Genomic DNA, 14,138 nt, shown 5'->3' with positions numbered 1-14,138 from the left:
TGTTTACGTCCCCGTAACTTAGCCGTTCGGGAAAAGAGAGCGATAGACTAAAGTACTAGGCTTACGAAGTAAAAGTTTTGGGGTTGTTGAAGGCGCGTGGCTTAGTGGTTAGGGGCATTCGCCTCATGATCAATTCCCGGCGGCGCGTTGTGTCCGTGAGCAAGACACTTTATTTCCCGTTGCTCCAGTTCACTCAGCTGGCAAAAATGAGTAGCATCTGTATTTCAAAAGGCCAGCTGAATCTCCCCGAGAACTACGTTAAGGGTACACGTGTCTGTGGAGTGCTCGGCAACTTGCACGTTAATTTCACGAGCAAGCTGTTCCGTTGATCGTATCAGCTGGGACCCTCGTCGTCGCAACCGACGGAGTGCTCCTGGGGTCGATTTGCTCAACTAAAGTCGGTGCTCCAGCATGGCTGCAGTCAAATGACTGAAACAAGTAAAAGAGTAGCAATTTTTTCCGTGATAAAAGTAAATATAAGGATTATAATAATAGAAAAGTTGCCTGGAAAAAAAAGTGGATCAATATGATAATGATTGCGGGTGCAAAATCGTAGAATATTCTTAAGTATTGAACTCGGAGAAGCTTACAGGAAAAGCAGCAGTTAAACCTGGAAAAGTACAGAACAAGAAGAGAAACAATAAATCTTACAACATTGAAGCCGAAGTTAGCATTTGCTAAATAAATTTCCAAAATTGTTCATGAAATATTAAGTGCACTGTTTTGCTCTTCGTATTTTTTGGTGTTTTATTACAATTTTTTAAATTTAAATTTAATATTTTTTATCTAAAAATTTCTTTGTATTAAACGAAACATTTCTGGCTTGTTTTTTTAGCATTATATTATTTTTTAATTATATTATTATTATCATATCATTAAAAAAATTATTTTTTTCTTAACAAAACTTATAAACAAAAATCAAATCACAAATATTGTATCATAAAATTTAACTCATTCTTGTATTCTTTTAGCCATTTGACTCCGGTCATGCTGGAGCTCTGCGTTTAGTCGATCAAATCAACGCCAGGACTTATTCTTTGTAGGCCTAGTACTTATTCCATCAGTCTCTTTGGCCGAACCGCTATGTTACGAGGACGCAAATACACCAGCATCGGTTGTCAAGCGATGTTGGGGTGGGGGACAATCACAAATAACAAACGTATACACACGCACACACACTCACACACACATATATATACATATATACGACGGGTTACTTTCAGTTTCCGTCTATCAAATCCACTCACAAGGCCTAGCTTGGCCCGAGGCTATAGTAGAAGGCACATACCCAAGGTATCACGCAGTGGGACTGAACCCGGAACCATGTGGTTGGTAAGCAAGCTACTTACCACACGGCCACTCCTACGCCTATTTCTTAACAAAACTCATCATGACAAAAATTGTAATTCAAACAAGTATAATAGAGTTTTAAAAAATCTCAAAGAAACAAAATAATTAATTTCTTTAAAGTTTGCATATAGGCGTAGGAGCGGCCGTGTGATAAGTAGCTTGCTTACGAACCACATGGTTCCGGGTTCATTCCCACTGCGTGGCACTTTGGGCAAGTGTCTTCTACTATAGCTTCGGGCCGACCAAATCCTTGTGAGTGGATTTGGTGTACGGAAACTGAAAGTAGCCCGTCGTATATATGTATGTATATATATATATATATATATATATATATATATATATATATGCGTGTGTATATGTTTAAGTGACTGTGTTTGTCCCCCCAATATCGCTTGACAGCTGATGCTGGTGAGTTTACGTCCCCGTACTTTAGCGGTTTGGCAAAAGAGACCGATAGAATAAGTACAAAGCTTACGAAGAGCAAGTCCTGGGGGTCGATGCGCTCGACTAAAGGCGGTGCACCAGCATAGCTGCATTCAAATGACTGTCTGAAACAAGTAAAAGAGTAAAAGAGTAAAGAGCATTATGTAATAACAAAAAAATGTTTCTATTTACACCCATTAGTTTCTTTTTCAAACAATGAGGGCTTATAATTTTCAATTTTGCTTAAATTGCGTGATTTTTTAAAAAAGTACCGTAAATTCTCGAGTATAGTCCGCCTTTGAGTATAATACGCAGGGGATTTTTAGAGGGCTGTACCTCTGAAAATCCTGAACCTTGTGTATAATACGCACCCCTTCTCTAATTTGTGTCAAGGAGGTCTATATAACGTCCTTGGTTTGTAAAAATGTATACGGTAACGTCCTTTATTATTATTGTATATATATAACACAATGCAAACGTGTATCTTTTTTGTGCATTTTCTTTGCAGAAAATAAAGAAATAACAGTAATAACGTTTAATAAATGTTGCTTACTGCAAGTTATGGATGATCCTTTTATGACTTCATTGCTTTCAGGCTTAGCTTAAGGTATTTTCACGCCCCACATTACAAAATGCGTCTGAATACATTGCCGGACAGCAAATAGAGACTCGGACATTGCTTAGAAAATAATTTTCATTTTTAACCTCGTATATAGTACGCACTAGGGATTTTGACCTTTTAATTTTGGGGAAAAAATGCGGGTTATACTCGAGGATTTACGGTATGTAAATTTGTAACATTAAATTTTTGATGAATAAACATGCAGGCAATTAGTCTCTTCATTAAAAATGGTTCTTGAGCATTTTGATTTCAACTTTTAAGTAAAAATACAAAATATAAGAGACGTTTATAACTAACTTAGATTTGCCATTAATTCAGGTAGACAAGCAATCGCATGTCGTCAATCAGGTGATATCCTGAAAAAAAAAAAAAAAAACACCTCAATTTCAACAATAAGAGTAACACGATGAAAAGCAGTAAGTACAACTACTGGGTTGTCCGGAAAGTTCGTGCCGATTTATAGTAGCTTACCTTTCGACGTATTTTAGAACATCGTTAAGTCCATGAAATAGGATTTGACAACACCTCCATTTAGAGCACAGTTTAAACTATCTTTTCGTGGAAGAAGGTATATATTTCTATAACCTGTATTAATTCTGTAACCCTTTAAATTGGAAGATGAGAAAGTTCATTTTCAGCACTTGAGGCTTTGGGAACCAGACAGAAATTGCTGCAGCTCGGCTGGGATGTGTTACCCCACCCTCCAGATATTGCTCCTTCGGATTTCCACTTATTCAGGTCTCTGCAGAATAGTCTTAATGGTAAAAATTTCAATTCCTTTGATGACGTAAAAACATACCTTGATGAATTCTTTGCCATGAAACCACCCCAATTCTGGGAAGAGGGTATTTTCAAGCTAAAGGAAAGATGGAGACAAGTCGTGCATCAAAATGGTTCATATTTGGTTGAATTATTGATCTTTTTCTTTCCTTTAAAAATCGGCACGAACTTTCCGGATAACCCAATACATTAGCAACAGCGACAATACGAAAATGTTCATATTAATTTGTAACATAATTCGGCAAATTTGAACTAGAATTTTAAAATCGCCCGTCGTATATATGTATATGTATGTATATATATATATATGTATATATATATATGTGTGTGTGTGTATGTGTGTGTGTGTGTGTGTGTGTGTGTGTGTGTGTGTGTGTGTGTGTGTTTGTCCCCGTAAGTTAGCGGTTCAGCAAATGAGACCGATAGAATAAGTACTAGGCTTACAAAGGATGAGTCCTGGGTTCGATTTGCTCGACTAAAGGCCGTGCTCCAGCATGGCCGCAGTCAAATGACTGAAACAAGTAAAGAGTATGAATGCAAACCATTCTTCCCAAAGTCAGAATACAGCTGATTTCTACCAGAAAAATTAAGTTCCAATAATGGACCCCAAAGCTGGTACCTTATTTATTGATTCCGAAACAAGGAAAATGATATCGGCAGGATTTGAAGTCAGAGCCCAGAAAATCGCAACGAACACAGCAATCTTTGCTGTTTAGAATCATATATATGTTCTCTATGTTTGCTAATAAAGATTTCTACATCAAATAGAGATAAATGGTATTAATGCATACATTAATGTTGGCTACTGGAGGTCAAACTGAGCGAAATTAAAGTTGCAAATTTACATGGAAAAATGTGTGCACACCCGATAATAAGACAGCTGATGTCTGCTAGAGATCAAACTGATGGAAATTTTGTTGTTTGTTCCTTCTCGAGCCACGACTGGCTCATAAGGGCCAGTTTCCCGGTTTTCTTGGCGTATAGGTTCCTCACCTGGACGGGACGCCGGTCCGTCGCAAGTGAGCTGCAGATGCAGAAGGAAAGAGTGAGAGAAAGTTCTGCTGGAGCCGCGTGGAGCTTAGGTGTTTCGATCATAAACACACACATCGACCGGTCTGAGATTCGAACCCGCGATCCCTCGACCGCGAGTCCGCTGCTCTAACCACTAGGTCATGTGCCTCCACGAATGGAAATGTAGTACACAAATATATAAACAACGGATGCTGTTCAAGGTTTTAAGAGTATTGCAAAAGATTTGGCTGGAGACCCAATCTTCCGAGTTCTTTTACAAGGTTAGAAAAACTGATGGGTCACTGCAATAAGTGTGTGAATCTGAGAGAGTAATATGTTGAATGAAATCATAATTAACACACACACACATATATATATATATATATATATATATATATATATATATATATATATATATATATATATATATATATATATATGTGTGTGTGTGTTAATGTGTTATATATAGGCGCATGAGTGGCTGTGTGGTAAGTTGCTTGCTTACCAACCACATGGTTCTGGGTTCAGTCCCACTGCGTGGCACTTTGGGCAAGTGTCTTCTACTATAGCCTCGGGCAGACCAAAGCCTTGTGAGTGGATTTGGTAGACGGAAACTGAAAGAAGCCCGTCGTATATACGTATGTTTTTGTGCGTGTGTTTGTGTGTCTGTGTTTGTCCCGCTAGCTTTGCTTGACAACCGATGCTGGTGTGTTTATGTCCCCGTCACTTAACGGTTCGGCAAAAGAGACCGATAGAATAAGTACTGGGCTTACAAAGAATAAGTCCCGGGGTCGAGTTGCTCGATTAAAGGTGGTGCTCCAGCATAGCCGCAGTCAAATGACTGAAACAAGTAAAAGAGTAAAGAGTATCATATACATATATACGATGAGCTTCTTTCAGTTTCCATCTACCAAATCCACTCACAAGGCTTTGGTCCGAGTCTATTATAGAAAACACTTGCCCAAAGTTCCACGCAGTGGGACTGAACCCGGAACCATGTAGTTCGTAAGCAAGCTACTTACCACACAGCCACGCCTGCGCCTCATGTCCGTTATTTTTAGATAAAATTTCTTTGTATGTGACAACGACCATCTTCCACTACTCTTTCATCGGGAGTTGAGCGCACAAGAAAGATAAATAGTGTATGTACATGTATACTGTGGTTCGATTAGTTTTATCCCTGAGAGTCATCGGGTGTTTTATTTCTGGATCTGAACAGAAAACAGACAATATTCGAAACAGAAATATTTTGGTGTGATTTCAAGCGATCGTCAGATGTTATTGATGGATATGTGGATTTTTATTGACACTTCGCTGGTTACAACGAAATGTATTCTAGTTAATTCAATCACCGGAACAGTTTGCTCCTGAAATTAGCACACAAGTGGCTGAGTACTCCACAGACACGTGTACCCTTAACTTAGTTCTCAGGGAGATTTGGCGTAACACAGAATATGACAAGACTGGCCCTTTGAAATAAAGGAACAACTCATTTTTGTCAGCTGAATGGACTGGGGTAACGTGAAATAAAATGTCTTGCTCAAAGATGCAATCCACCGCCCGGAATAGAACTCATGAACTTACGATCGTGAACCGAGTACCCTAACCACTAAGCCACGCGCTTTCACGCGCTGGTGGAATAAAGACGCACAGTTTGCATTTGTTGGGTTCTGGTTTCGTTCTCGCTGTATTGCGACTTCTACTATGGCGGTGGGTCTACAACCGATACTAACAAAATAACCCCATAACAACAGCATTCCTCCTCCTCCTCCTCCTACTACTACTACTATTACTACTGCTGCTGCTGCTGCTTCTACTAGTACTTGAGTTCAGACCCCCTTCGGTCATGACTGACCATTGGATTGCACCTAGAAAGTTGCCCTCCCAGGCACAAGTCCGAACAAGGTTGTTTATGGAAGACCAGCAGTCGCCCATGCAAACCGGCCTCCCCCTCCACACGCCACCAGTGTTATCCAAGGGAAAGGCAAAGAGGCCGATGCAGCTTGGCACCTGTGACGTTGCAACTCATTTCTATAGCTGAGTGAACTGGAGCAATGTGAAATAAAGTGTCTTGCTCAAGAAACACAACACGCAACCCGGTCCGGGATCCAAACTCACAACCTAGCGATCGTAAGCTCGACGCTCTAACCACTGAGACATGCGCCTTCACTACTACTACTAATACTACTACTAATACTACTTCTACTACCACCACCTACACCACCACCACCACCACCACCACCACTACTACTACTACTACTACTACTACTACTACTACTACGACGACGACGACGACGACGACGACGACGACGAGGGTTCTTTTTGATCCGATCAACGGAACAGCCTGCTCGTGAAATTAACGTGCAAGTGACTGAGCACTACACGAACAGGGAGATTCAGCGTGACAAGGTCGGCCCTTTGAAATACAGGTACAAGTCATTTTTGCCAGCTGAGTGGACTGGAGCAACGTGAAATGAAGTGTCTTGCTCAAGGACAAAACGCGTCGCCGGGAATCGAACTCACGACTTTACAATCGTGAGCTGAATGCCCTAACCACTAAGCCACGCGTTTTCACTACTACTACTACTACTACTACTACTACTACTACTACTACTACTACTACTACTACAACAATTACTACTACTACGGCTGCTGCTATGGCTGCTGCTGCCACCATTACTACTATCGAAATGAATGCAAATACACAGTAAATATAAATGTACGATGGCAAAGGACTTACCTATTTCTTTATTACCCTCAAGGGGCTAAACATAGAGGCGACAAACAAGGACAGACATAGGTATTAAGTCGATTACATCTACCCCAGTGCGTAACTGGTACTTAATTTATCGACCCCGAAAGGATGAAAGGCAAAGTCGACCTCGGCGGAATTTGAACTCACAGAGACTTACCTTGGTTCCAGTAGGTTTGTGTCTTTGAATTGGCATAAAGAATTGCAGGATAATGTGAGAAATTGGCATACGAACAGTTAAATGGACGATCAATAACAGTGAACCATCCACGATCCTCATCACAATTATCTCCAAAATATCCAATGGAGAAGGAACGATCGACTCTGTTTAAGAAAGAAAATGTACGGAATTTGATATCAGAGACACTGGTTAGAGACTGTGCAGACGATAACAACGGTGGATAGACAACAACAACAGCAGTGGACGTGCAATGGCCCAGTCGTTAGGGCAGCTGACTCGCGGTCGCAAGAACGCGGTTTCGATTCCCAGACCTGGCATTATGAGTGTTTATTGAGCAAAAACACTTAAGCTCCACGAGGCTCCGGCGGGGGTGGGTGGTGAACCCCGCTGTACTCTTTCACCACAACTTTCTCTCAATCTTTCTTCCTACTTCTGTCACAAAGCAGAGGACCATGGTGTGACCCGCTATGGTGTAGTAAACTTTCAGACCCTAGTCTTGATTGCGAATCCTCTGTTCCCCAGGATGGTTCAGCTCTCCACCCGTTAAAAGCCACCGTTTACGGAATGAGGATAACAACGTAGCTTTCGCGCCAGTGCAACCGCCAGTCTATCGTTTGTGGTGGGTGGATCTTCAAGTTGCCCACACACATTCTTAGTAGCTTAGGGTAGGCTCGAATTAGAGATTATTCTTTGTGGCAAATGGCGTGAGTCCTGATTGGAAGAAGAAGAAGAAGAAGAAGAAGAAGACAACAGCAAATACAACAACAATAGCGATTTTGTAATTTTAGGCACAAGGTCACCAATATTAAAATGTAAAGGTAAATCGATAGATATCGATTAAGCTGTTTCAATGACACCTTATTCTATCAGCCCGTATCCGATAACGGGCGACGTTGATCGTATCATATTTAAAACTAGGTTAAGAGATGGTGGAAATCCTGCATGTCGAATTCTTCTGTCAAACTACTCCCAACAATGTTGATGATGATGATGATGATGACGACGATGATGAGGGTGGTGACGAAGATGACGATGATGATGATGATGTGGTTTTTAACAAAAATGTTGCCCACAAATTACCTTAAAATCGTAATCTATTCTGTTGAAAAAGGATTTGTATAAATTTTCATCAAAAGACATCCAATTTCCTGAAAGTTATGAGTGGGGAAATGTCAGATCGTGTGAATTTTCCAAAACTCCTCTCTCCAATTCCTCGGAAAAATTCTTTCCCATAAATTCCGATATACTCTGAAGCCACAACATCTAAGTGGTATTTGTAGAAAATTTTGTTAAAAAGTATTCATTTTTCTGGATGTTATGAGACAACAAAATCGGAGGCCCTTTTATTTATACGATTTTTTCATTTCATGTTTATTTCATTCATTATTTGCAATGTTCTCTTTCCCCCCTCTCATACATACATACACAGCAAGGCTTAGAGATGGGCTGCTGAATTGTAATCTCTATGTTTCTTTGAGAGGAAGGGGAAACTTTACAAATTGCTTCTCCCTCTGTTGTTGGACTACCATAATGTTTGTTTAAAAGAGAGAGATTATGACTGAGATAAAATAATGAAAGCAATAATTGATTATAATAATAAGAGGGATCTTTGATTATAATGATAACAGGGATCTTTGAGCAGGTCTCCGGAAATTAATTACTCGGGATACAATTTATTGCCTATAGATGGATAAAAGCAAGATGATTCCAGGGTGTAAGGGAACACAACGAGACATCATAAAATGAAAAATAGCTTACTCATTTCCTAGAGCTGAAAACATATTAAAGCTGGTTGCGTTGAGATCAGTCCATGGCTTGTTTAGCAGTCTCTCATACTGAAACCAGTTACGAAGGGTTGAATTACGTACATCAAATCTCAAATCCACAACGACCGTTCCGCTTTTGTAACCTATGATTTGCGCCTAAGAAATTATGAAATTGAGATCCATAATTATATGTATAAGCACATGTATGTGTGAGCATATATACATATATATATATATATATATATATATATATATATATATATATATATATATATATATATATATATATATATATATATATATATATATATATATATATATATTATATATATATATATATATTTGTTGTGCAAGATTTTTCATGTGAAATCGTGTGTTGAAACAGATATTGTTGTATTTCAGAATGGTCATTTTGCCAGTTTAGCCAATAAAAACACATGCACTATATATTGGTGTTAATTTGCTTCAGCTTTATTTATTTTTTACATCAATCTTAATCTTATTCCGGTCAGAGTTCGTTCGTCACACTCCTGTGACTGCATCAGTGGTCCTTTGCTTTGTTTTTTTTCTTATTTGTGTGTCTCTCCTTACAGCTATTTTGTGTTTCTATTGTATGTGTCTTCATTTGCGCATGCGTATATCTCTATGTGCGTCTACGTTTAGTCAGTGGGGGCATGCCTGTAATATTTGTGTCTTCTGTTTATATACGTTCGTGTAATTTGTTTTTGTTTATTCTTATTTTGTTCATGTGTTTAGACCCACTTATTATTATTATTATTATCATTATCAAAATGGCTGACGGTTAGTAAGGAGAGACACAAATAAGAAAGAAGAAAGCAAAGGACCACTGATGCGGTCATAGGAGCGTGACGAAAGAACTCTGGCTGAAATAAGATTAAGTTTAATGTAAAAGATAAATAACACTGAAGCAAAGTAACACCAAATATATAGTGCGTGTGTTTTTATTGGCTAAACTGGCAAAATGACCATTCCGAAATACAACATATATATATATATATATATATATATATATATATATATATATATATATATATATTACGGAGACGTACTCGCATAGCAAGTAATTTGATCTGAGATCGTGTGCTGAAACGAAAACAATTACAGCGTGGAAGGTGTTTATAAGCCATTTAAGAAACACACAAAAGCCGTTCGATTCACTTCAACATTTAAGTTTAATTTGTCAAAATATTTTCGTCGCTAAATCCGCGACCTGTTCACTGACAAAAATCCGTGCTGCATCTGAGAAAGTAACAGTTAGTTCGTCATATATATGTACGTATGTATGTGTGTATGTATGCATACATGTGTGTATGTATGTACGTATGCATGTACGTGCATACGCCTGTGTATGCATGTATGTATGTATGTATGTATGTATATATATATATATATATATATATATATATATATATATATATATATATATATATATATATATACTGCAAATTTAGGGTGAATAGTTGACAAGTGTAAGCACCTGTATGCGCCAGAATAGTGGCAGAGGTGAGTGAGAATAATCAAATAAAATCAAAAACAGAACACAAAGGATGTCGCGGTACACGTGTTTCAAGCTTTATAAACGACCTGTTCTTACATAAGTGTATAATAGATATAAAAGATAGTTTAAAGCTATCTTAAGCCTCATGCATTGTTATTCCAAAGATTTACATCACACTATAAAAAATATGAAAAGTACATGTCGTATTACCCATTACAATAGGTATATCATATCTCCCTGAGAAGGGGTATTTGTAAAATTTCGTAACTGTATATGTGTGTAGGGGATCATTGGATTTCGAAAATCTGTTCATACTGTATCACCAGTCAACATAAAGTGAATGTTAAATAGATTTGAATGGGTTCATTCTTCTTGTAAGGAAATAGAAATAAAGAGAAAGAAAAAGAAAAAGGAAGAAAATAAAATAAAATAGAGAGAATATGGAGAGAAAAAAGATAGAAAGAATAGAGAGAAAAATAGAGAGGAAATAGAGAAAGAAAAGGGAGAAAAAGAAGGAAGAGGAGAAAATAGAGAGAGAAAACGTTAAAGTGAGAAACAAGTAAGTAAAAGATAAGGGTAATAAAAATAGTAAAGAAATAGTAAAAAATTCAAATATAAGGATAATAAGGTTAGAACCAGCGTGGAAGGTGTTTGTAAGCCATTTAAGAAACACACAAAAGCCGTTCGATTCACTTCAACATTTAAGTTTAATTTGTCAAAATATTTTCGTCGCTTTAAGACCGCGACCTGTTCACTGATAAGAGATGCAGCACGGATTTTTGTCAGTGAACAGGTCGCGGTCTTAAAGCGACGAAAATATTTTGACAAACTAAACTTAAATGTTGAAGTGAATCGAACGGCTTTTGTGTATTTCTTAAATGGCTTACAAACACCTTCCATGCTGCAATTGTTATCGTTTCAGCACACGATCTCAGATCAAATCACTTGCTATGGAAGTACATCTCCGTAAAGATTAGAACCACATATAAGTATAAAAAGTTAGTCAAAACAGAGTAACAAAAAATATAAAAATGTAAAAAATAAATAGAAAAATATAAAGAAATATAAAAAGATATAAAATAATCGTTAAACAGAAGAATTGAGATAAATAGATAAGGCGCTAAAAGAGTTGAGAATAAGATTTAGGTTTTGATGTGGTGGTAAGGGTCATAAATCACTTCTTATTTTCGGGGGGTGGGGATGAAATTTGATATTGTTGTAGTGAGTGGTCAGTTTACACCAATCCGCCACTACAAGTTACTAGCTTTAAGTTTATAGTATATGTGTGTATGTGTTTATACACTTATTTGTGCGCATATATATAAGCATGTCTCATACAGCACAGCATGAGATACACAGTCTTAAATATATTGTTACGAACCTGCCGTCGCTCAACTCAAACTCGAGACCCTAAGTCAACCGATGACGACGACAACGCTCAGTCAAACGGAAATCCACCACAGAAAACGGGTGTGGAAAGCGAACGCAAGCCAGAAACCAGAGACAACAACAACAACAGAAAGAGAGAGACAGCGGAAGGCAGTTGCTTACATTTAACAACATTTTTTATAATTGTTACAACATCAAATAAAACGTGATACATATCAGATACATTCAAAGAAAAACATTCAACAAATTGTACAGGGTTAAAAAGAAAAACAATAATCCATGCATTTAAACATAACACAACGTCCGAAAACAATTCAAACAAATGTTCAACACAATATAGAGTTCGAAAACAGTTCACATTAAATTCTTTCTCTTCTCTTCAATAATCCTTTTTTCAATAGATTACAGTTTATATCACAATGTTCTTTTCCCTTCTTTTTCTTTCTTTTCCACAGTTCTTTTTTTCTGACACAATGTTCTTTTTCCTTTTTTTCAGTCTTTCTGTTTTTACACAACTCACAAGTTCTTTTTTCTTTTCTTTTACATTTCACATCAACATCCAAAATTCAACAACGAAAACATAAACAACATTACCGTACGTTTTCTCGTCTGCAACACTCCTTGAATCATCACAAAAACTCCCACTATATCAGACCGAGTTCAAAATATCTCTCGCTTGTCATCTCTCACATTCACTGTCTGTCTTTCTCCAGACCACGCTTGTCATCCTTATCGTTGCCTCTCGCTTGACAAGTCCTCAATCCCTTCTGTCTGTCTTTCTCGCCATCGCAACCGACTCTGCATCAACTCTCACGCCAAACTGACCGCTAACCCCAATGCCAGCCGCATTTATATAGGGTAGCATTTTCATTTCTTTCCTAAACTTTCCTGGACCGTAGGGACCAAAATGTCACTTCCTGACTCATTAATTTTCCCTACAGATTACAGGACAAAGCCAAATAACTTCTTTCGCCAGTCCATCTGGCACCAAACCACAAACCTGGGTCATAGCACTTTTTCCTCAACTGACCTCTGCATCAATATGGAATTACACACATATCCCCATGCGTATCTACAGTTAAACCCAAGTAAATATATACATATACTACCAAGGATATTACAGATATAGATATCTATACCCACACACGTATATCTTAATACACACATATACACACACGTGCACATATACACACATACGTATATACATACATACGCACATACATATACATATACACACACACATATATATACATATACATATACACATACTTATATATCCATACATATGTACTCCTCTCATACACACATATATATATAAATACAGATACACATACATACACATATAGATATATAGATATACCCCTATATATACATATATATATATATATACCTACAAACGCATATATATATATACATATATATACACATATACATACATACATGCATACCCCTATATATATATATATATATATATATATATATATATATATATATATATATATATATATATATATATATATATATATATACACATACACATGCATACATATATCTATCACCATGTATAAATATTCATACATTCACGTCCATCGATTCATGTATATACACACACACATTACATCTTCTAAATGTATATCTTGGTTTGGGGGATATAATAGTTTTAATTTAATAATTTAATATTTAATATTTAATAAATATTTAATAATTCAATGTAATTTAAATGCAAAGATAAAAGATAAAGGATAAAAAATTAGAAAATAAAATAAAGTAAGAAAAAGTACAAAGAAACAATTATAACAATCGCAATAATACTAGTGATCATGATATTGTTATAATATTATAATATAAAATTGATTGTAAAATATATATTGGTTGGAGAGATTTCAAGATTATCCACTTATGTAAATTATACTCTTATTTTGATTGTTAGAGAATGTATTAAGTTAAAAGATTCTTGGTAGTTATTTACCCTTTATTACTAGTTTAATATTACTAAAGATATTAATGATGTTATTAGTATTTGTTGGTAGTGATATAGTAAATTCTAGAGACAATGGTTTGATTATTTATCTATGTTCTATATAAATAAGTAAAAGTAAGTATAAATTTTCTAAATTGAATGGTATGTGTATACTATCTGTGGTTAGAATTTATTAAGGTGAGGGTAAACTTAGCAAGTAGTTGGGGGTAAGACTAGGAGTAATTAATCCAATGCCTGAGTAGTGGCAGGATGGAGTAGATTATGGAAATTCCAATGTGAGATGATCATGAAGGGATTAAAATGGAGATTTAAGGATTATAATATTTAAAAGTTTTAGTTAATTCATGCATGCAAGTTGGTTTGA

General features: G+C 36.7%; 1 protein-coding gene across 2 annotated transcripts in view; it reads right to left on the bottom strand.

The window, feature by feature from the left end:
* Nucleotides 1-376: 376 nt before the first annotated feature.
* LOC118763953 overlaps nucleotides 377-14,138 on the bottom strand; it is a 28,929-nt gene continuing 15,167 nt past the window's right edge. Inside the window, exons 4-7 of one of the 2 annotated variants that reach the window (XM_036503992.1) lie at nucleotides 8,878-9,041; nucleotides 7,089-7,262; nucleotides 2,693-2,751; nucleotides 377-610 (exon numbers count right to left, since the gene is read on the bottom strand). In XM_036503992.1, coding sequence (XP_036359885.1) covers nucleotides 2,736-2,751; nucleotides 7,089-7,262; nucleotides 8,878-9,041 — 354 coding nt within the window. In that variant the 3' untranslated portion in view covers nucleotides 377-610; nucleotides 2,693-2,735. The remainder of the gene's footprint in view (nucleotides 611-2,692; nucleotides 2,752-7,088; nucleotides 7,263-8,877; nucleotides 9,042-14,138) is intronic. The other variant, XM_036503991.1, reaches the window with a different exon arrangement.

Source organism: Octopus sinensis, linkage group LG6 (assembly GCF_006345805.1).
Source record: "Octopus sinensis linkage group LG6, ASM634580v1, whole genome shotgun sequence".
NCBI classification, from domain to species: domain Eukaryota; kingdom Metazoa; phylum Mollusca; class Cephalopoda; order Octopoda; family Octopodidae; genus Octopus; species Octopus sinensis.
This window is presented reverse-complemented; position numbering and strand designations above follow the sequence as displayed.